The sequence below is a fragment of the Rana temporaria genome, chromosome 2 (genome assembly GCF_905171775.1).
Source record: "Rana temporaria chromosome 2, aRanTem1.1, whole genome shotgun sequence".
NCBI lineage: Eukaryota > Metazoa > Chordata > Amphibia > Anura > Ranidae > Rana > Rana temporaria.
The window spans coordinates 304,824,800-304,849,229 of NC_053490.1; the positions used below are offsets into that span (position 1 = coordinate 304,824,800).

Here is a 24,430-nt window from a genome sequence, read left to right on the forward strand (position 1 = left end):
TACAGACCTACATCCATCTTTTATATCTGCCTGGAGTTGAGCTTTAAATATAACCCCAGTTTCTAACTTAACCAATCATGTTTAAATACAACTTACAATTACAATTGGAGGACCGTGTCCCTGATAAACCCAGCAGGGAAACATGTATGTTAAAACATCAACCAACCAGTGTTACCTTTTCTCTTAAACCGGGGGTTCCTGACTGAAGGAAAACAGCTGGCAAATATTTAACCAACAGAACCATTCACAATTTTGTCAGTCCTAGGGTGTAATAGGTGTACGTAAAATAAACAAAAAATAAGTCAGTATAGTCTTTTTTTTTTTTTAATTTTTCCAGGAATTTTACAGACCAGCTAAGGAAGATTTCAAAGGATGCAGGGATGCCCATCCAGGGTCAGCCATGTTTCTGTAAATACGCGCAGGGCGCGGACAGTGTTGAGCCAATGTTCAGGCACCTCAAAAACACTTACTCTGGGCTCCAACTCATTATTGTTATACTGCCAGGAAAAACACCAGTATATGGTAAGAGAATGGGAAAAAATTGTTAAAATGTATCATGCCAAAATTTTTATGCCACGTACACACGACCGTTATTCATGTCATGGAAAAAAAACAAAGGGCCAGATCCACATAGGTAGTACGCCGGCGTATCTACTGATACGCCGGCTTACTTTCAAATTACCATTACATTATTGTGGAAAATACCTTACTTACAGTGCCGCTTGCCGCTCACGTGAGCCACTGGAGCTCTTCTTCCCTACTCCAAATACTGCAGAGGGAGGGGCCAAGATCCCCAATTATGTCAGCCCCACTCTGAGTACTGCAGTGGGTAGGGGCTTAATAAAGTTTTATTGAAAAGAAAAAAAAAACAGCTGACATCACATGGGAGGAGAGGAGAAGAGCTCCGGCGGGTCACGTGAGCACCCAGCAGTGCTGTAAATAAGGTATTTTCCACAATAAAGTTACAAAAGGGAGACACACTGCACATTGTATAATCTTTTTACAGAACGGATTACATGTTTTTACAAGGACTTTAACTAGGGCTTATTTTTGGGGTAGGGCTTATATTGCAGCCAACCTAGAAACTCATGCTAGGTCTTATTTTCGGGGTAGGGCTTATTTTCAGAGAAACATGGTAAATAGACTTGCCATGTTAAGTATGGCCGTCGTTCCCGCGTCGAAATTTGAATTTATTTATTTTTTTGCGTAAGTCGTCCGTGAATGGGAATGGACGTAACTCACGTCTAAGTTCAAAAAATGACGTTGTTGCGATGTCATTTCACGCAAAGCACGGTGGGAAATTTTAAAACGGAGCATGCGCAGTTCAATCGGCGCGGGACGCGCTTCATTTAAATGAATCACGCCCCCTACCCGCCGATTTAAATTCCGCCGCCAGAAATACACTACGCCGCCGTAACTTAAGGCGCAAATTCTTTGAGGATTCGAAGATCCGCCAGGTAAGGTACGGTGGCGTAGCGTATCTCTGATACGCTGCGCGGATCTAATTCTATGTGGATCTGCCCCAAAGTTTTTCTCAACGTGATTCCTCTCAAGCCTGCCTTGCATACACACAATCGTGATAAAAAATGCTTGAGCAAAGCGCGGTGACGTACAACACATGATTATGCAAATTTCCCTTCTCATAACTTGCTTCTGAGCATGCACGTTTTTTTCCCCATCGTTAAAGCCTACACACGACTGTTTTTCATGACGTGAAAAAACGACGAGAAAAAATAGAGCAGGTTCTAAATTTTTAATGCCCATTTTTCTGGTCGAGAAAAATGCTCTGCAGCCTACACACAACCGTTTTTCACGACCAATTTAAAAAATTGCATTTTTCTCGTCATGAAAAATGGTCGTGTGTACGCAACATTAGTGTTTGCTTCATTATTTTTCCTCATTGTATGTGAGAAAAAAATGTTGCCTGATTTTAAAATGGGGGTTTAATGTCACAGAATGGTCTGCCTACTGCAGAAATATATTTTTTTGCCCTCCCAGACAATAGCAAGACAAAATAAACTTGCATGCTTAAAGCGGGGGTTCACCCTATCGACGGGAAAAAAAAAAAAAAAAATTATTTTACCTTAAAATCAGGCATTGTAGCGCGAGCTACAGTATGCCTGTCCCGAATTTTTTAGCCCCATACTCACCTTGTAGTCGTCCATCGAAGATACCGGGGAATGGGCGTGCCTCTGGAGACGGAGGATGATTGACGGCCGGCTCTGGCGCGTCACGCTTCTCCGGAAATAGCCGAAATAGGCTTGGTCTTCACGACGCGTGCGCATAGCCTGTGCGCAGGCGCCGTGAAGAGCCGAGACCTACTCCGGCTGTCTTCGGGGAGAGTGACGTGCCAGGGCCGGCCGTCAATCATCCTCCCTCTCCATAGGCACGCCCATTCCCCGCGGGAGCCGGAATCTACGATGGACGACTACAAGGTGAGTACGGGGTTAAAAAAATCGGGACAGGCATACTGTAGCTTGCGCTACAATGCCTGTCTCGATGGTAAAATCATGGGATTGTGGGTGAACTACCGCTTTAAGTGATTTTGACTTACCAGCACACGTTCTCTTCTGCTGCTCTTTAAAGTTCTATTTTTGTAGAAATGTGTAATCGGCACTCTCTCGTCGCTGTATTGCGTTCCACGCTGGACGACCGTGCAATGAAGTCATCGCCCATCGTCGCGTACGTTCCAGCGTCGAATCAGTGCTTTATGCACTACACATGTCTCGCTCCTATAAACAGAACAGCGTGCAGAGTACACGCTGTTCTATTATTGTCGGCCGTATGCCGGACCACGCTACAAGCAAACTACTGGCATTATCCCCACATGTGAACATCACCGCAGCCCGGATCCATGTCGCTACTAGCTACAACTCAATCTTTCTAACTGTTCACCACATGGATCCACACCACCATCTTTACTGCAATTGATGGGGACACCCTAAAATATTTTCCACCAGAAGACCCTGCACTACAGAATCCCATTGCTGCTGCAATACTCTGCTTACTGGAGAACACTCATCCTCTGCAAACGGATAAGTACCATTACTACGTTACATTTACTGCTCTAGAATTACCCGTTTCACATTTAGCCTTTACTAAGTACTGTATTTAATTCTGGCTCAATTAATACTTTCCTGCTGCTTGGGATTACTTACTGTGCCTTCAGGTGGCAGCTGTGGAATATCTTAAAGGGACATACACTCTCAGATCATCTAAGCTAAAGTTGCCTCTCTCAAGTATTTGCTAATTGCATACAGTATTTTCATATGCTACGTGCTTGACATTCGTTGTTACTTGTATACGGGCTTCCACCCTAAAATATTGAACATGTTCATTGTACCTTTTTTTTTGGCTAAGGATTGAAGGTATGTTATACTTCCTCCCTTGGTAGCTCAATGCATTCCTCCATATGAGTGATATGATGTAGAGAACCCCCAAACTCTTTTTCTCTGATTAGAGTGACACCTGGGGTCCCGTACTGATAATCACTTTACATAGAGAAGTGCATTGAATGAAGTTGTGCTTCACTCACGCTTATTGTAACCTTTCAACGCTAGGGGTTGAAGGTATGTTGTAAATACCTCCACCCTTACTAGCTCAACGCATTCTTATATGTGAGAGAGATGATGTAGTGAACCCCCAAACTCCTGTTCTCTGATTAGAGTGACGCCTGGGGTCCAGTACTGATATTCACATCGCATAGAGAGGTGCATTGAAATCCTTCCTAACCCACAGTTGTGGTTCACTCTCGTTCACCGTCGTTTGTGAAAAAATGGTACAAATTGTGTACAATGTAATATCATAACAAGTGCAAAAAAATTAAAGGAATCAGGAGCAATGGTTTTTATTCTCTTCATAGATACAAAGGGGCAGATCCACAAAGATCTGCCCCGGCGCAGCGTATCTGAGATACGCTACGCCGCAGCTTACTTTTTTTTGTTTGAATCCTGAAAGAATTTGCGCTGTAAGTTACGGCGGCGTAGTGTATCTCTCGCGGCGTAACGGCGCCTAATTCAAATCGGCGAGTAGGGGGGCGTGTTTTATTTAAATGAAGCGCGTCCCCGCACCGAACGAACTGCGCATGCGCCGTCCCTAAATTTCCTGCCGTGCATTGCGCTAAATGACGTCGCAAGGACGTCATTGTTTTGACGTGGATGTAAATTACGTCCAGCCCGATTCACGGACGACTTACGCAAACAAAATATATTTTTTTAAATTATACGCGGGAACGACGGCCATACTTAACATTGAGTACGCCACCAAACAGCAGCTTTAACTATACGCCGGAAAAAGCCGACAAGAGACGACGTAAAAGAATGCGACGGCCGCTCGTACGTTCGTGGATCGTCGGAAATAGCTAATTTGCATACTCGACGCGGATTACGACGGGAACGCCACCCAGCGGACGCCGAAGAATTGCATCTTAGATCCAAAGGCGTACGAAGACGTACGCCTGTCGGATCTAACCCAGATGGATTCAAAACAAAGATACGACGCGGGAAATTTGAAAGTACGCCGGCGTATCAGTAGATACGCCGGCGTACTCGCTTTGTGGATCTGCCCCTAATACTCTTCTGGTTTTGCACAGAGCAGCCCTGATCCTCCTCTTCTGGGATTCCCCGGTGGCGCTCCTAGCTCCTCCCCTTCAGAGTATCCCCATAGCAATACCAATTAGCTTCCGCTGCTGTCTTTGAGCCTGTGAGAAGGGAGAGAGAGAGCAGCGATGCTGCTCTTGCGCACAAAGCTGAATTGAGACCTGTGAAATGGTACACAGATTTATCTCTTTTGTCTGGCACTCTCTTTAGCAAATCCTCTTCTCCACTGTGCCACAACATAGTTTTTCAATCCTACCCTGACCCCTTGGGGTCTCCTTAACCTAGAGGCTCTGATCCTAATTCTTGCATCAGTTTAGCCTCTGTCACCGGTCAGTCCATCTATGAAATCCTTCTCCCTCAGGGCATGTAAGGTCCCTTCCCCTCTCTAAAAGGATCATCGTACCTGTCTGGTCCAATGGAGCCCACATTACCTGTGTAAATAACTGAGTGTCCTCCCTCTGGTGATGTTGGTATTTTCCCCTATTATTAAGGGGGTCAGCCTCATTCGGTGTCAGATTCTGACTTTGGTCCTTCAGGCAGCTCTTGGGCTGCAGGCAAATCCTGACAATATATAACTTTAGGACAAGGAAGAAAATAGGATTTTTGTCCATTGATGGACACAGGTCCCAGCACTGTTTATGCTCATGGTACTGCTTTCTACAAACTGTTTTTCAAAAGTATTGAAAGATCTGCTAATGTATGACAATATATGGCACGTTTTAAAAACCACAGACACACATTTTTTTTCCTAATTCTGAACTATGAAAAAGGGTTTTAGGTAGAACATTTGTTCATAGTTCTTAAACAGGTGACTGAGTTTTGTTCAGAGAATCTTTAGCTGTGAAGTTCCTGGTTAATATAAGTATTATCCATATGATTTTAAAGGAATTTTAAAGGAATGCTAATATATTGTGACAAAAATGTACATACAAAAATGAAAATAATTTCTGTACAATAATAAATGTTAATTAATTTGATTCTAGCGGAAGTAAAACGTGTTGGGGACACTTTGCTTGGCATGGCTACCCAATGTGTCCAAGTAAAAAACGTGGTAAAGACTTCCCCACAGACCCTCAGCAATCTGTGCCTGAAGATCAATGTCAAACTAGGTGGGATCAACAACATCTTAGTGCCTCATCAACGGTAATGTTTTTTTTAGCTTTAAGTTTAAAGTTAATATAGCAAACCAATTAAATTGATATGGGTAATCTTTGTCTCATTATTTTTCTCATATAACAGAGTATGTAGTACTTTGACTTTATTAGATACAAAAATACAGTGCCTTGCGAAAGTATTCGGCCCCCTTGAACTTTGCGACCTTTTGCCACATTTCAGGCTTCAAACATAAAGATATAAAACTGTAATTGTTTTTTGGAAGAATCAACAACAAGTGGGATACAATCATGAAGTGGAACGAAATTTATTGGATTTTTCAAACTTTTTTAACAAATAAAAAACTGAAAAATTGGGCGTGCAAAATTATTCAGCCCCTTTACTTTCAGTGCAGCAAACTCTCTCCAGAAGTTCAGTGAGGATCTCTGAATGAGCCAATGTTGACCTAAATGACTAATGATGATAAATAGAATCCACCTGTGTGTAATCAAGTCTCCGTATAAATGCACATGCACTGTGATAGTCTCAGAGGTCCGTTTAAAGCGCAGAGAGCATCATGAAGAACAAGGAACACACCAGGCAGGTCCGAGAGACTGTTGTGGAGAAGTTTAAAGCTGGATTTGGATACAAATAGATTTCCCAAGCTTTAACCACTTAAGCTCCGGACCAATATGCTGTCTAAAGACCAGAGGTGTTTTTACAATTTGGCAATGCGCTGCTTTAACTGGTAATTGCGCGGTCATGCAATGTTGTACCGAAACGAAACTTGCGTCCTTTTCTTCCCACAAATAGAGCTTTATTTTGATGGTATTTGATCGCCTCTGCGATTTTTATTTTTTGCGATATAAACGCAAAAAGACCGTAAATTTTGAAAAAAAATGATTTTTCTTATAACAAAAAGTAAAAAAAATCGAATAAACTAAATTTTAGTTAAACATTTAGGCCAAAATGTATTCAGCCACATGTCTTTAGTAAAAAAAATCGCAATAAGCGTATATTTATTGGTTTTCGCAAAAGTTATAGCGTCTACAAACTAGGGTACATTTTCTGGAATTTACACAGCTTTTATTTTATGACTGCCTATCTCATTTCTTGAGGTGCTAAAATGGCAGGGCAGTACAAAACCCCCCCAAATGACCCCATTTTGGAAAGTAGACACCCCAAGGAAACTGCTGAGAGGCATGTTGAGTCCATTGAATATTTAATTTTTTTGTCCCAAGTGATTGAATAATGACGAAAAAAAAAAAAAAAAAAAAATGTTTACAAAAAGTTGTCACTAAATGATATATTTCTCACACATGCCATGGTTATATGTGGAATTGCACCCCAAAATACATTCTGCTGCTTCTCCTGAGTACGGGGATACCACATGTGTGGGACTTTTTGGGAGCCTAGCCGCATACGGGGCCCCAAAACCCAAGCACCGCCTTCAGCATTTCTAAGGGCACAAATTTTTGATTTCACTCCTCACTACCTATCAAGGTTTCGAAGGCCATAAAATGCCAAAATAGCAAAAAAAAAAACAAATGACCCCATTTTGGAAAGTAGACACCCTAAGCTATTTGCTGAGAGGCATGTCGAGTCCATGGAATATTTTATATTTTGACACAAGTTGCGGGAATATGACAAACTGATTTTTTTTTGCACAAAGTTGTCACTAAATGATATATTGCTCACACATGCCATAGTTATATGTGGAATTGCACCCCAAAATACATTCTGCTGCTTCTCCCGAGTACGGGGATACCACATATGTGGAACTTTTTGTGAGCCTAGCCGCATACGGGGCCCCGAAAACAAAGCACCGCCTTCAAGATTTCTAAGGGCATACATTTTTTATTTCACTCCTCACTACCTATCACTACCTATCACAGTTTTGAAGGCCATAAAATGCCAAGATGTCACACAACCCCCCCAAATGACCCCATTTTGGAAAGTAGACACCCCAAGCTATTTGCTGAGAGGCATGTTGAGTCCATGGAATATTTAATTTTTTTGCCCCAAGTCACTGAATAATGACCAAAAAAAAAAAATACAAAACGTTGTCACTAAATGATATATTTCTCACACATGCCACGGTTATATGTGGAATTGCACCCCAAAATACATTCTGCTGCTTCTCCTGAGTACGGGGATACCACATGTGTGGGACTTTTTGGGAGCCTAGCCGCGTACGGGACCCCGAAAACCAATCACCGCCTTCAGGATTTCTAAGGGCATAAATTTTTGATTTCACTCCTCACTACCTATCACAGTTTCGAAGGCAATAAAATGCCAAAACAGCACAAAACCCCCCCAAATGACCCCATTTTGGAAAGTAGACACCCCAAGCTATTTGCTGAGAGGCATGTTGAGTCCATGGAATATTTAATTTTTTTGCCCCAAGTCACTGAATAATGACCAAAAAAAAAAAAATACAAAACGTTGTCACTAAATGATATATTTCTCACACATGCCACGGTTATATGTGGAATTGCACCCCAAAATACATTCTGCTGCTTCTCCTGAGTACGGGGATACCACATGTGTGGGACTTTTTGGGAGCCTAGCCGCGTACGGGGCCCCGAAAACCAAGCACTGCCTTCAAGATTTGTGTGAGTGAAATCAAAAATTTATGTCCTTAGAAATCTTGAAGGCGGTGCTTGGTTTTCGGGGTCTCATACGCGGCTAGGCTCCCAAAAAGTCCCACACATGTGGTATCCCCGTACTCAGGAGAAGTAGCAGAATGTATTTTGGGGTGCAATTCCACATATAACCATGGCATGTGTGAGAAATATATCATTTAGTGACAATGTTTTGTACATTTTTTTATTTTAATTTTTTTTGGTCATGATTCAATCACTTGGGGCAAAAAAATTAAATATTCCATGGACTCAACATGCCTCTCAGCAAATAGCTTGGGGTGTCTACTTTCCAAAATGGGGTCATTTGGGGGTTTTTTTGTGCTATTTTGGCATTTTATGGCCTTCGAAACTGTGATAGGTAGTGAGGAGTGAAATCAAAAATTTGCGCCCTTAGAAATGCTGAAGGCGGTGCTTGGTTTTCGGGGTCCCGTACGCGGCTAGGCTCCCAAAAAGTCCCAAACATGTGGTATCCCCGTACTCAGGAGAAGCAGCAGAATGTATTTTAGGGTGCAACTCCACATATAACCATGGCATGTGTGAGCAATATATCATTTAGTGACACATTTTTCTTTTTTTTTTTTTTTTTCTCATTATTCAATCACTTTGGACAAAAAAAAAAAAAATCAATGGACTCAACATGCCTCTCAGCAGTTTCCTTGGGGTGTCTTCTTTCCAAAATGGGGTCATTTGGGTTTTTTTTGTGCTATTTTGGCATTTTATGGCCTTCGAAACTGTGATAGGTAGTGAGGAGTGAAATCAAAAATTTACACCCTTAGAAAGCCTGAAGGCGGTGATTGGTTTTTGGGGTCCCGTACGCGGCTAGGCTCCCAAAAAGTCTCACACATGTGGTATCCCCGTACTCAGGAGAAGCAGCAGAATGCATTTTGGGGTGTAATTCCACATATGCCCATGGCATGTTTGAGCAATATATCATTTAGTGACAACTTTGCGCAAAAAAAAATATATATATATATATATATATATTTATATTTCCCGCAACTTGGGTCAAAATCTAAAATATTCCATGGACTTAAGATGCCTCTCAGCAAATAGCTTGGGGTGTCTACTTTCCAAAATGGGGTCATTTGGGGGGGTTTTCAATTGTCCTGGCATTTTATGCACAACAATTAGAAGCTTATGTCACACATCACCCACTCTTCTAACCACTTGAAGAAAAAGCCCTTTCTGACACTGTTTGTTTACATAAAAACATATTATTTTTTTGCAAGAAAGTAAAGTTGAACCCCCAAACATTATATATTTTTTTAAAGCAAAGGCCCTACAGATTAAAATGGTAGGTGTTGCAAAAAAAATTTCCACACAGTATTTGCGCAGCGTTTTTTCAAACGCATTTTTTGGGGAAAAAATACACTTTTTTTTATTTTAAAGCACTAAAACACACTATATTGCCCAAATTATTGATGAAATAAAAATTATGATCTTAGGCCGAGTACATGGATACCAAACACGACATACTTTAAAATTGCGCACAAACGCGCAGTGGCAACAAACTACATACATTTTTAAAAGCCTTTAAAAGCCTTTACAGGTTACCACATTAGATTTACAGAGTAGGTCTACTGCTAAAATGACTGCCCTCGATCTGCCCTTCGCGGTGATACCTCACATGCATGGTGCAATTGCTGTTTACATATGACTCCAGACCGACGCTTGCGTTCGTCTTTGCGCAAGAGCAGGGGGGGACAGGGATGCTTTTTTTTATTTTTTTATTTTTTTATATATTTATTTCGCTTTTTTTATTTTATTTGTTAACTGTTCCTTCCATTTATTTATTTTTTTACCATTTTTATTGTTATCTCAGGGAATGTAAATATCCCTTATGATAGCAATAGTTAGTGACAGGTACTCTTTTTTTTTTTTAAATGGGGTCTATTAGACCCTAGATCTTTCCTCTGCCCTCAAAGCATCTGACCACACCAAGATCGGTGTGATAAAATGCTTTCCCATATTCTCAATGGCGCCGTTTATATCTGGGGGGGGGGACATTCCCTCCCACTGAATGTAAAAGCAGTCTAGAGGCTAATTAGCCGCTAGGACTGCTTTTACATGAAAGCCGACCGCTGGCTGAAAAGAATGATACCAAGATGATGCCTAAACCCGCAGGCATCATTCTGGTATAACCATTCAAAGTCCTGCAACATACCAGTACGTTGATGGTTCTTGTTGGACATGTATTGTAATCTTTTTTTTTTTCATGCAGTCTGTTGGCTGAACAAAAAAAAGATTGATCGGTGGGTATGCCCACCATTAGAATACCTCCCTTCATCCACCCACTTCTAATGATGGGCATACATGCACCATTTATATATGCCGAAGCATGGGGGCATCCTCCCGCAAAAAAGTTATGCCGCGTACGGTCGGACTTTTCTATGCCGCGTACACACGGTCGGACTTTTCTATGCCGTGTACACATGGTCAGACTTTTCCACAGGAAAGCCTCCGTAGGAATGTCAACCGTATGTACGCGGCATTAGGAGCAAAATCGCTCCTCCGCCCCTAATGCCCCCATGCTCCGGCATATATGCTCTTTTTTGAACTGTAGTGGTGAAATCACCTCCTACAGCATTGGAGTCGCGGCTTTATATATCGTGGGAGCAAACGCTGTTGCTGTCACGCTAAATAAATCCGCACTGCAACTGAATGGCGTACCTGCTAAGCAAATGATGGTTAACATTAAAACAAAGTAACATTCCAGTATAACAGTAAGATCATACCATACCTGCAAAGCAAATACCTATAAAAAAACATAGTAAAAAATAAAACATTTTTTAACGCAACCTGTGCCTAAAATATATATATATGCCAAAGCATGGGGGCATCCTCCCGCAAAAAAGTTATGCCGCGTACGGTCGGACTTTTCTATGCCGCGTACACACGGTCGGACTTTTCTATGCCGTGTACACATGGTCAGACTTTTCCACGGGAAAGCCTCCGTAGGAATGTCAACCGTATGTACGCGGCATTAGGAGCAAAATCGCTCCTCCGCCCCTGCTGCCCGCATGCTTCGGCATATATGCTCTTTTTTTTAACTGTGGTGGTGAAATCACCTCCTACAGCACTGGAGTCGCGGCTTTATATATCGTGGGAGCAAACGCTGTTGCTGTCAAGATAAATAAGTCCGCGCAACAGCTGAATGGCGTACCTGAAAACAGTAAAATAAATTACATACCTGAAAAGCAAGCATGAAAAAACATAACAACAATAAAACTTTGCAGAATAGAATACAGTAAAAAAGAGCAGAACAATAGAGAGAGAATAGAGAGGGAGAGAACAATAAAACGACAACTATTTTTGGTTTTTTTATTTTATATTTTTTTGTGTGTTTTTATTTTTTACTTTTTTTTTTTTTTTTTTTAACACTTTTTTTTGTAACTGTGAACTGTAACTTCAACTTTTCGGTTCCAGGTTTGGGTCTCTCAAAATGCGATGGCATCTTGGGAGACCCTGTGTGAGTGTGCCTAGCCTGTGAAATGTTTCACCCTACACTAATAATTAACGTGTGTGTGGAAGCGTTCAAAACATTCACCAATACAAAGACCAGGATTGCCAGGACATTTGGGACAAAAATAACGGGTGTCACGCCTAAATCCGCGCTTGGTACAGACACGACATTTTCTTTGGGGGGCTCGTTGGGTAGGGGTACTCGGGAGGACATAAGAAAAATGCCTCTCATGCAGTCGGCTTACTGCATTTGGTAGGAGATGGTGAGGTACAATACCGCCTGGATACAGGAGTTCTGTGATGATATCCCTCTGGAATTGAAGGAAGGATTCATTCCGTCCTGAAGCTCTGTATACGACATGAGCATTCAGTAGAGCCAATTGAAATAAATGTAGAGACACTTTTTTGTACCAGCGTCTCGTCTTACGGGCAATATGATACGGCGCCATCAACTGGTCGTTGAGGTCCACCCCTCCCATATTAAGGTTATATTCGTGGACACAGAGGGGTTTCTCCACAACACCAGTCGCCGTACGAATTTGGACTGTCGTGTCTGCGTGAAGGGTGGTAAGAACGAAAACATTCCTATTGTCCCGCCACTTCACAGCGAGCAAATTTTTACATCTGCAGCAGGCTCTCGCCCCCGGCCTAACACGGGCATCTACAAGCCGCTGGGGGAAGCCCCGGCGATTAGGTCGCACGGTGCCACATGCTCCAATCTGTTGATCAAATAAGTGGCTAAAAAGTGGCACGCTGCTGTAAAAATTGTCCACATACAAATGGTACCCCTTTCCGAATAAGGGTGACACCAAGTCCCAAACAATCTTGCCAGCGCTCCCCATGTAATCTGGGCATCCTTCCGGCTCTACCTGACTATCTTTTCCCTCGTAAACCCTAAAGCTCCATGTGTAGCCTGTGGCCCTGTCACAGAGCTTATAGAGCTTGACCCCGTATCTGGCACGCTTGCTGGGAAGGAACTGTTTGAAAGACAAGCGGCCAGCAAATTTAATCAGGGACTCATCAACGCATACAACCTGCTGGGGATTAAACAAGGCTGCAAAACGTTCGTTGAAATGGTTTACGAGGGGCCGAATTTTGTAGAGCCGGTCAAATTCAGGGTCTCCACGTGGACGACAAAGTGCATTGTCACTGAAATGCAGGAACCGCAGGATCGCCTCGTATCGTCTCCTGGCCATGTGAGCAGAGAAAATGTACATATGGTCAATGGGATGTGTGGACCAATACATCCGCAATGACGGAAATTTGTGTATGCCCATGTTGAGGGTAAGGCCCAGAAAGGTCTTAAATTCGGAAACCTCGAGAGGTTTCCATTCTTTGGCAAGGCGAGACTGGGGGTTAGCGGCGATGTAAGTACCAGCATATAAATTAGTCTGGTCCACAATAGATCTATAGAGATCTTCCGTGAAATACAGCGAATAAAAATCAAGTGACATAAAGTTCGCTGTATCCACCTGAATACCGGGTTGGCCAGTGAATGGGGGAAGTACAGGTGCTGTAGAAGTGGTGGGGACCCAATCAGGATAGGCAAATTCTACAGGAAGGGCACTATGGGCACGACGGGCCTGTCTCTGTCTTTTTCTTGGTGGCAGCGGGACACTACTTGTGCTTGCCACATCGCCAGCTTCAACTGCACTTATGGGACTCGCCACGTCACCAAGTGTTACTGCAGTGCTGGATAAACGACCAGGGTGTACTAGGCCGCTGGTGCTTGCCAATTCACCAGAAGGAATAGCGGCGCTAGTACTGGATCTCTGCTCCATACGAGGGTCCTGCGGTTCTTGCTGCTCAACAACATCAGAATGGGATCGGGTACGCCTGGCCTTAGCAGGGACCTCAACTTCGTCGTGCGAGCTATCTGACATGGAGCCGCTGTCGTAAATGGGTTCATATTCTGAGCCAGAATCTGTCAGATGCGTGACCTCCTCCTCTTCACTATCTGACATGCACATGAACTCCAAGGCCTGCTTATCATTGTACCTTCGGTTTGCCATTTTGGACTCTAAATTTAGTGGTACAATGGTAAGGATTCACAGGTAAAAAAAGCACCTGACTATAGAAAAGCAAATGTAGAAAACGCTTAAAAAAAAACTGTAAGCGATCGCAGGGATCAGGCCTGTCTCTGCGAACGCTGCAGTTATGTGTCTTGTGTTTTGTAAGTGACAGTGATCGATCGATACTGCACTTGGGTGGGTTGGGCTGGGCAGAGGGGGAAAACGCAGGTGCTAGCGGGTATCTGGGCTGATTCCGCTAACAATGCGTTTTTGGGTACCCTAAACTGCTGGGTACGCTAGTATAGATCTGATCAGATCAGGTATCGATCCGTTCAGATCCTATACCACTAAGGGGGGTGTATGCTTAGCGAGTGGGTGTAAGCGGTACTGGCTCTAACCTAACGCTGCCTGGGGTGACGCAGACCCTGACTGGCGCTAAAATTAAATTTATATCACCCGCCGGGTGATCAGGGGGTTAAACCTATTGGGTTATATACGGCGGGTGCTCTGATGCTATAAACAGCAAACTAACCAACCAGCGTCAACCGTAACACTTATACGGTGATCACTGGTGAAAGGGTTAACTAGGGGGCAATCAGGGGGTTAAAACCTTTATTCGGTAATATATGGGGGTACCTAACGCTTTCTAAAAACCTGGTGGCGAACCTAAAATAACTAAATAACTAACTGGCTAACCACGTCACCAGTGACACTTATACAGTGATCAGTGGTGAAAGGGTTAACTCTAGGGGCAATCAGGGGTTAAAACCTTTATTTATGGGGGTACCTAACGCTATATAAACCTGGCGGCGAACCTCAAAAAAAACTAACTGCCTAGCGGCAACAGTGACACTAATACAGCGATCAGAAACCGATCGCTTAGTGACACTGGCAATAGGGGTGAAAGGGTTAACTCTAGGGGCAATCAGGGGTTAAAACCTTTATTTATGGGGGTACCTAACGCTATATAAACCTGGCGGCGAACCTCAAAAAAAACTAACTGCCTAGCGGCAACAGTGACACTAATACAGCGATCAGAAACCGATCGCTTAGTGACACTGGCAATAGGGGTGAAAGGGTTAACTCTAGGGGCAATCAGGGGTTAAAACCTTTATTTATGGGGGTACCTAACGCTATATAAACCTGGCGGCGAACCTCAAAAAAAACTAACTGCCTAGCGGCAACAGTGACACTAATACAGCGATCAGAAACCGATCGCTTAGTGACACTGGCAATAGGGGTGAAAGGGTTAACTTTAGGGGCAATCAGGGGTTAAACCTTTATTGGGGGGGGGGTAGGGGGCTACCCTGGACCTAAAGGGGCCTAAACCTAACTGCCCTGACACTTTTTTCTGTCACACTGACACTAAAAGCAGTGATCAGAAAATAAATGATCACTGCAATCAGTGACACTGTGACAGGGGGTGATCTGGGGGTGCTGGGGGGGTGATCGGGGGGGGTTATGTGCCTATGTGTGCTGTGTCAGTGTGCTGTTGGTGCAACTCACAGTACTGACGTCTTCTCTCCTCTGGAATCAGACGAAAAGACCGCCAGAGGGGAGAAAACGTCACTTCCTCCCTGCCTGTGTTTACAGTTACACAGGCAGGGAGGGCTCTGCTGCAATCTCATTCGCCGAGGGAGATCGAGAGGGGACGGCTGGAAACCAATAGCCGCCCCCTCCTCCCGGACCTCCCGTACACCGTTCCCGGCCGCCGCATGTACCGGAGGGGGTCCCGATCGGACCCCCGAACCGAGGTAAGGCGGGGACGTACCTATACGCCCATGTGCCTGTACGTGCCATATTGTGGACGTATATGTACATGCGGTGGTCGGGAACTGGTTAAACATCCCAAGGAGCACTGTGCAAGCGATAATATTGAAATGAAAGGAGTATCAGACCACTGCAAATCTACGAAGACCTGGCCGTCCCTCTAAACTTTCAGCTCATACAAGGAGAAGACTGATCAGAGATGCAGCCAAGAGGCCCATGATCATTCTGGATGAACTGCAGAGATCTACAGCTGAGGTGGGAGACTCTGTCCATAGGACAACAAGCAGTCGTATACTGCGCAAATCTGGCCTTTATGGAAGAGTGGCAAGAAGAAAGCAATTTCTAAAAGATATCCATAAAAAGTGTCGTTTAACCACTTAAGACCCGGACCAAAATGCAGCTAAAGGACCTTGCCCCTTTTTGCGATTCGGCACTGCGTCGCTTTAACTGACAATTGCGTGGTCGTGCGACGTGGCTCCCAAACAAAATTGGTGTCCTTTTTTTCCCACAAATAGAGCTTTCTTTTGGTGGTATTTGATCACCTCTAATAGAGCGAAAATTTTGATTTTTGCTATAATAAATATCCCCCAAAAATATATTAAAAAAATATATTTTTTTCCTCAGTTTAGGCCGATACGTATTCTTCTACATATTTTTGGGAAAAAATCGCAATAAGCGTTTATCGGTTGGTTTGCGCAAAATTTACAGCGTTTACAAAATAGGGGATAGTTTTATTGCATTTTTATTAATTATTATTTTTTTACTACTAATGGCAGCGATCAGCAATTGTTTTCGTGAGTGAGACATTATGGCGGACACTTCGGACAATTTTGGCACATTTTTGGGACCATTGTAATTTTTACAGCAAAAAATGCATTTAAAATGCATTGTTTACTGTGGAAATGCCAGTTGCAGTTTGGGAGTTAACCACAGGGGGCGCTGAAGGAGTTATGTTTCACCTAATGTGTGTTTACAACTGTAGGGGGGTGTGGCTGTAGGAGTGACGTCATCGATTGTCATCCCCTATAAAAGGGATGACACGATCGATGCAGCCGCCACAGTGAAGAACGGGGAAGCCGTGTTTACACGCGGCTCTCCCCGTTCTTCAGCTCCGGGGACCGATCGCGGGACCCCAGTGGCGATCGGGTCCCGCGGTCCCGGTCACGGAGCTTTGGACCGGGTCGCGGGAGCGCGCCCGCGACCCACGGCTGGGTACATGTACAGGACGTACCTGTACGTACATGTGCTCAGCCGTGCCATTCTGCTGATGTATATGTGCAGGAGGCAGTCCTTAAGTGGTTAAAGTTTGCCACAAGCCCCCTGTGAGACACACCAAACATGTGGAAGAAGGTACTCTGGTCAGATGAAACCAAAATCAAACTTTTTGGCAACAATGCAAAATGTTATGTTTGGCGTAAAAGCAACACAGCTCATCACCTTGAACACACCATCCCCACTGTCAAACATGGTGGTGGCAGCATCATGGTTTGGGCCTGCTTTTCTTCAGCAGGGACAGGGAAGATGGTTAAAATTGATGGGAAGATGGATGGAGCCAAATACAGGACCATTCTGGAAGAAAACCTGATGGAGTCTGCAAAAGACCTGAGACTGGGACGGAGATTTGTCTTCCAACAAGACAATGATCCAAAACATAAAGCAAAATCTACAATGGAATGGTTTACAAATAAACATATCCAGGTGTTAGAATGGCCAAGTCAAAGTCCAGACCTGAATCCAATCGAGAATCTGTGGAAAGAACTGAAAACTGCTGTTCACAAACGCTCTCCATCCAACCTCACTGAGCTCGAGCTGTTTTGCAAGGAGGAATGGGCAAAAATTTCAGTCTCTCGATGTGCAAAACTGATAGGCCCCATACACACGAGAGGATTTATCCGCAGATACGGTCCAGCGGACCGTTTCCACGGATAAATCCTCTCAAAGATATCCGCTGATTTCGATGGGATGGAGTGTACACACCATCCCATTGAAATCCGCGCGGAAATCCTCTGCCGATGACGTGTCGCGCCGTCGCCGCGATTATGACGCGGCGACGGGCGCGACGCTGTCATATAAGGAATTCCACGCATGCGTCAAATCATTACGACGCGTGCGGGGAATCCCTTTGGACGAATGGATCCGGTAAGTCTGTACAGACGAGCGGATCCATCCGTTGGAATGGATTCCAGCAGATGGATATGTTGTGCAGCACAACAAATATTCGATCTGCTGGAATCCATCCCAGAGGAGATTTCTCCGCGGAAACAGATCCGCTGGCGTGTACACACCATAGGATCTATCCGCAGAAACCCATTTGCTGGGATTTATCTGCGGATAGATTCTATCGTGTGTACGGGGCCTTAGAGACATACCCCAAGCGACTTACAGCTGTAATCGCAGCAAAAGGTGGCGCTACAAAGTATTAACTTAAGGGGGCTGAATAATTTTGCACGCCCAATTTTTCAGTTTTTTATTTGTTAAAAAAGTTTGAAATATACAATAAATTTCTTTCCACTTCATGATTGTGTCCCACTTGTTGTTTCTTCAAAAAAAAATTACAGTTTTATATCTTTATGTTTGAAGCCTGAAATGTGGCAAAAGGTCGCAGAGTTTCGCAAGGCACTGTATTTAACAAGTTGTATGCAGTAAAAACTGTGTACAGGCGGTCCCCGGGTTACAAACAAGATGGGGTCTGTAGGTTTGTTCATACGTTGAATCTGTTTGTAAGTCAGAACAGGTACATTTTTGAAGTGTAGCTCCAGACAAAAAAACAATTTTTAAGCTTTTTGGATAGCTTAAGCAAGGGTTAACACCCATGTAATTTTTTTTCTGTCTGTGCCCCTATTCAGAAGATTTCACCTCACTTTCTGTCCCAATGACAATTGGATTTTGAAAATTTGGGGTTTGTGTGGAAACAAGCCTTGGTGATAAAGCATCAGTGGAGGTACCTTTTTCCCAAAATAACTCTTAGGCCCCGTACACACGACCGGATCTATCCGCTGATATTTGTCTGCCGGACAGTTCCAGCGGATCGATCCGGTCATGTGTAGGCCCGAGCGGACAATTGTCCGGTGGATCGGACAGTTTCCAGCAGACCAAAATTGGTTAGCATGCTAACCAATCTGTCCGCTGGAAATCTATCCGTCGGACGTTATCGGTCGTCTGTACAGACTCACCGGACACGTCCGACCGACCGCCATCCCCTGCATGCGTCGTACTGAATCGACGCATGCGTGGAAGCTTTAAACTTCAAGGCCGCCCACGTCGTCGCGGCGACGGCGCGGCCACGCCCCGCGTATTGTTTACGCGCGGATTTCTGTCTGATGGTGTGTACAACCATCAGACAGAAATCCGGCAGCCGGACGCAGCGGATCTGTCCGCTGAAAACGGTCCGGCGGTTTTCAGCAGATAGATCCGATGGTGTGTACGGGGCCTTACAGGCGTGCATTTCCCTTCCATGGGGTAGATTTCCTCTCACTTCCTGTTGTCTCCCTCCGTTTGTAAGCAGGATTTGTTTGTAAGTTGGATGTTTGTGAATAGGGGACCGCCTGTATTAGGGAACAGTATAGCTCCAAAAGCACTGTACACTAATAAGCTTGGACAGTACGAAGTATTTGTGTCATGTACAGGCAATCTAAAATATATTTAGTTACCAGTTATTTTAGTGTATCTTTTCTTCTCCTTATCCTAATGACGCGTACACATGATCGGTTCGTCTGATGGACTAATTTTAAAACTAGGAACTTGTTTTAAAATGTTCTGATGGTTAAAAAAAACGATCGTCTGTGGGCACGTCCATCGGTTAAAAATCCATGCATGCTCAAAATCAAGTCGACGCATGCTTAGAAGCATTGAACTTCATTTTTCTCAGCACGTCGTTGTGTTTTACGTCACCGCGTTCTGACATGATCGTTTTTTTAACTGATGGTGTGTAGGCAAGACTGATGAAAGTCAGCTTCATCGGATATCTGATGAAAAAATCCATCAGACCGTTTTCATCGGATGAACCGATCGTGTGTACAGGGCATTATTCTTTTAATTAGAAGAAATAAGTAATTTCTTCAAATAATAAATGTACCTAATATTTTTCTCATGGCAGCTCCGCAGTCTTCCAGCAGCCAGTCATTTTTCTTGGAGCAGATGTCACACACCCGCCTGCTGGTGATGGCAAGAAGCCTTCGATTACTGCGGTGAGAAATTTAACCACAATAACTAGTGCTAATTTCACAAGGTGTTTTTCACACCATTAGTAACAATCTAGAAAGTTTTTACATATTTTTACAAACATATTAACTTCATATGAGTATTCAGTTATTAGCTGGCCTTAGACTTTAGACCGTTTGAAGTCTTAAAATTTTACCTTTTTCAGTTCTTAGCTACTGGCCTTAAACAATTAAATAGCTCCACAGATGTGATCATTCCCTGCATATTAATAGATTTTACTAGTGTAACCATGTAGGGGTTGCTAATTACTGTGGTTTACCTGACACCCCGCCCCAACAGACATCCATCTCTCACTCACTCAGAGACATAGAACAGTCCATAAGCTTTGTTTTTTTTTTGTTTTTTTTATTGAGGGGGTTGAACTTGGATGGGGATGCCCAGAATGATTCAGCACAACTTGCTTGGGACTTCTATATACATTCCAGTATATACACTTCAGTATTCTCTCCAGCACAAACACTTGCTTAAAGCGGAGTTCCGGCCACAATTTCACTTTTTAAATATAAATACCCCTGTAATACACAAGCTTAATGTATTCTAGTAAAGTTAGTCTGTAAACTAAGGTCCGTTTTGTTAGCTTGTTACAGCATTTAGACACTTTATAAAATAGAAATTGACTGGGGCCATCTTAAGTGTGGGCATCATGAAGCCAGACTGTATGACTTCCTGGATTTCAGTCTTGCAGATCTCGCACATGCTCAAAGCTGCACAAGCAGTGTAATAGGTTTCAGATCAGGTTTCAGCACCTGTACTGTCCAAGTTACATGATTCTTTGATTCTTCGAGACTAGGGAGTGCACAGACTCCTGGAAAGTTACACCCACTACATTCCCAGGAGTCTGTGCGGTGTAGGTTAGGAAGCATTAAGCACCTAGGTGCAGGAAGAAGGAAGATGAACTATTCTGCCTAGCAACAACACTTTGAAGGCATCTAAAAAAAAAAAAAAAATTCTTAAAGGACTAATGACATTTTTTTAAAACTACTGATGTAATGTTATATTTATGGGTGGAACTCCACTTTAAGACCGCTTTTCCTTTACTCCTCCAGCACTTCACTTGCTGCAGACTGTTACTCCTCCTCCAGCACTTCAGTTGCTGCAGACTGTTACTCCTCCAGTCTAGCTAGCACCACATGGTTGGGCCTGAGGCTAACTCAGCCAGGCCGTAGTGGATTGCCTTTTGTGGGCAGAGGCCTCGGGCCCCTATGGTGTAGAAAAACTTGGTGCTAACTGTCCCCTATTCCGCTACCAACCCCCGATATCTCTCTTCAGGCCCTGCCAGCCAGCCTGGCTGCAATGACCTCTCTCCACTGTCCTTCCCACAGTCCACTCTTCTGGTTCTGCACCCATCTCAATCTGAAAACTCCCAGTTTTCTCAGGCATGCCTCCCCAGTCCTCCCGACTGTGCTTCACTCACCAGCCCTTATGGCTACGACCAGTTGTCCTCCCTGGAGTCTCTTGGCAATGTTGTCTCCGCTGTCATCTCCTTGCTCTCTCAAGTGCCTCTCTTCCAGAATCTCATCTCTCCTCCTGGATGCACCCGAGCCCTGGCCCAAGGTCACCCCCCTCCCCCTTAGACTGGGTAGCTCCCTGAAGGCCCCCGACAGCCTTCACACTTGCTCACTCCAGCACTTCCACCCGACAACTCCTTCCCAGCTGGGCTGACCCTAGGTATTTAAGAAGACTTGCCCTCTGCCAATCCAGGTTGGAAATTGGTCAAGGCTCCTCAAAAAAACCCAGACAGCTCCATCTCTCTTCTCTCCTTTCTTTCTAGAACCTCTATAAAGAATAGGGAGGTGACAGTGATGCTTACCTGTGAGTCACCCAGCTCTGCCCTGAGCCACTTTTAGCCCAAAATAAAAAACAAACAGGCCTAGCTAGGCCTACCTAATTTTTCCTACTCTGCTAGAAAAAAACAACTAAAGGGTGCTACAGTAGTTTAGATATACTCCATCAATGAGTTTTCTCACTGCAGGATCAACAAGACAGTCAAACAGTTGTACAAACCCCTTATTTCACAAGTATTTTGTCTTTTGAGTACTTCAGAGGTATATTTTTGAAGAAAGTGCATCTTGTGCTAGTAAATTCAGCCTTAAAGGAAAATTATATCTATTTAACTACTGCTCTTCTTAGGCACTGATAAAATGGCTTTTAAATGAACACAGGTGGTAGGCAGCATGGATGCTCATCCGAGCAGATACTGTGCCACAGTGAGAGTACAGCGCCCTCGACAAGAGATCATTGAGGACCTGTCGTATATGGTGCGGGAGCTTCTCATCCAGTTCTATAAATCTACTCGGTTCAAACCAACCAGAATTATTTTCTATCGAGATGGTGTTCCAGAAGGACAACTTCCACAGGTAAATGGCTAGTTAGATTGATTGTGTTTTTTGTTTGATCACTAGGCAGCATTTTGAAATGACAAGTAGTTGTGTCCTCCTCAGATATTGCACTACGAGCTGCTGGCTATTCGCGATGCCTGTATTAAACTAGAGAAAGACTACCAGCCAGGCATCACCTACATAGTAGTGCAGAAACGTCACCACACACGCCTATTTTGTGCAGATCGCAGTGAACGGGTAAGTGATAACTTATATTTTACTTGTGCATGTTAAAGTAGAAGTCCACCCTAACACTAAAATCCCTGTATCTACAGACATCCACAATCTAACACTAACCTATCTAGACCTATAAAGAAGAAATCAGTATACATACCTTTTTTTGAAGCCAATCCGACCCGATCCCCTTCTGAGCTGTCAGCTGCAGCTTCGCTGTGAGGCGGGTGCGGAAGAGACAGCCGACAATGGAAGCCACATAGTAAGTCCATGAGTGAAGTCACTCCCCATTTATTTCGCAGCCGTTGTTGCAGCTGGAGACCGGATCGGAGCAGCTTCAAGAAAGGTATGTACACTGATTTATTCTTTACAGGGCTAGATACGTTAGTGTTAGAACGTGGATGTCTGTAGATGCATGGATTTTAGTGTTAGGGTGGACTTTAACTTTTAATGTTCTGGCCTAAAATGTTGCTGATGCAGTTATTGAAAACAGCCTGGTGACTGACCTGTTCTGCAAGAAGCATGTTCATGATTCAGGTCTGATGTTTTCGTCTTTATAAGTATTTATCGCTTTCATGACTAGAACACTTAAAAAACAAAATAACCAGACCAAATTTACCCGTACCAGTAGGCCTTGGTTAATGTAACTACAATCCCAATTTCCAAAAAGAAAACATATTTTAGTCACAATAGAAAATAGAAAACCTGTCCAATGTGTAAAGTGGTTGTATAGGCAGAAGGTTTTTTATCTTAATGCATTCTGTGTAGCAGACCAGAACCCCATCTAGATCCAATGATGTTACACAAGAGACTCGGCTGTCTGGGACTCACCTCCTCATTAGCTGAGACAGCAGCCAAGCACCTTTGGCTTCCACTGCTGTTAATCAAAGTCAGTGAGCCAATGAGGAGACAGAGGGGGCAGGACCAAGCTGCCGCTGTGTCTGAATGGACACACAGAGCTGCACTCGGCAGGAGGGGGGGGCAGGAGTGCCAGCGAGGGCCCCGAGAAGAGGAGGATCTTGACTGCTCTGTGCAAAACCACTGCACAGAGCAGGCAAGTATAGCCCCTTCGCGCCGCGTGTCCAAATAAATGCGGCCTCGGCTTTAGGGGGTTATACCGGGATGATGCCCGCAGCTGCCACCCGTTTTTTAGAGCGAGCGGATGGCTTTCCAGGGATAACAACCTCTTACCGGGCCTCTCGTGCCACCGGGAGACCCAATCCACAATCCGCCTCTTCTGGTGTCTATAAACAGACTGGCACAAAGACGGAAATGGCTTCATTCCAGTGTCCTGTATGTAAACACAAAAGCGGCGTCACAACGTCACTTCCGGATTTACTCCGCTGCCAATGGCGCTGTTTTAAAAAAAAATACATTATTCAGATTCGCTGTTTTTGGCGATCTGAATACTTTGCAGTGCAAAGGAGGGATTTGGGGTCTTTTAGACGCCCGATCCCTCCATAAAGAGTACCTGTCACCACCTATTACTGTCACAAGGGATGTTTACATTCCTTGTAACAGCAACAAAAGTGATTACATTTTTATTTATTTTTTTAAAAACATAATGTAAAAAAAAATAAGAAAAAAAAAACATTTTAAACCCCCCGTCCCCGCGAGCTCGAGCAGCAAAGAAAACGCATACATAAGTCACACCTGCATATGTAAACGGTGTTCAAATAACACATGTGAGGTATCGCCGCAAGATAAATAATTCTAGCACTAGACCCCCTCTGTAGATTTTTAGATACCGTTCCTCGAATGTGCGCAATTTTAAAGCGTGACATGTTTGGTATCTACTCGGCGTAACATCATCTTTCACATTATACAAACAAAATTGGGCTATCTTTACTGTTTTAATAATTTTTTTTTATTCATGAAAGTGTCTTTTTCCCAAAAAAGTTGAGTTTAAAAGACCGCTGCACAAATACTGTGTGACATAAAATATTGCAACAATCACCATTTTATTCTCTAGATTCTCTGCTAAGTATATATATATTTATAATGTTTGGGGGTTCTAAGTAATTTTCTAGCAAAAAATATGGATTTTAACTTGTAAACACCAAATGTCAGAAATAGGC

The 24,430-nt window shown here is 43.8% G+C and overlaps 1 protein-coding gene across 1 annotated transcript in view; it reads left to right on the forward strand.

Annotated features, from left to right (window-relative positions):
• Nucleotides 1-24,430, forward strand: part of LOC120926967 (protein argonaute-1) — a 193,802-nt gene that overhangs the window by 152,161 nt on the left and 17,211 nt on the right. The window contains exons 12-16 of the mRNA XM_040337319.1: nucleotides 338-522; nucleotides 5,582-5,741; nucleotides 19,676-19,766; nucleotides 21,963-22,157; nucleotides 22,242-22,376. Coding sequence (XP_040193253.1) covers nucleotides 338-522; nucleotides 5,582-5,741; nucleotides 19,676-19,766; nucleotides 21,963-22,157; nucleotides 22,242-22,376 — 766 coding nt within the window. The remainder of the gene's footprint in view (nucleotides 1-337; nucleotides 523-5,581; nucleotides 5,742-19,675; nucleotides 19,767-21,962; nucleotides 22,158-22,241; nucleotides 22,377-24,430) is intronic.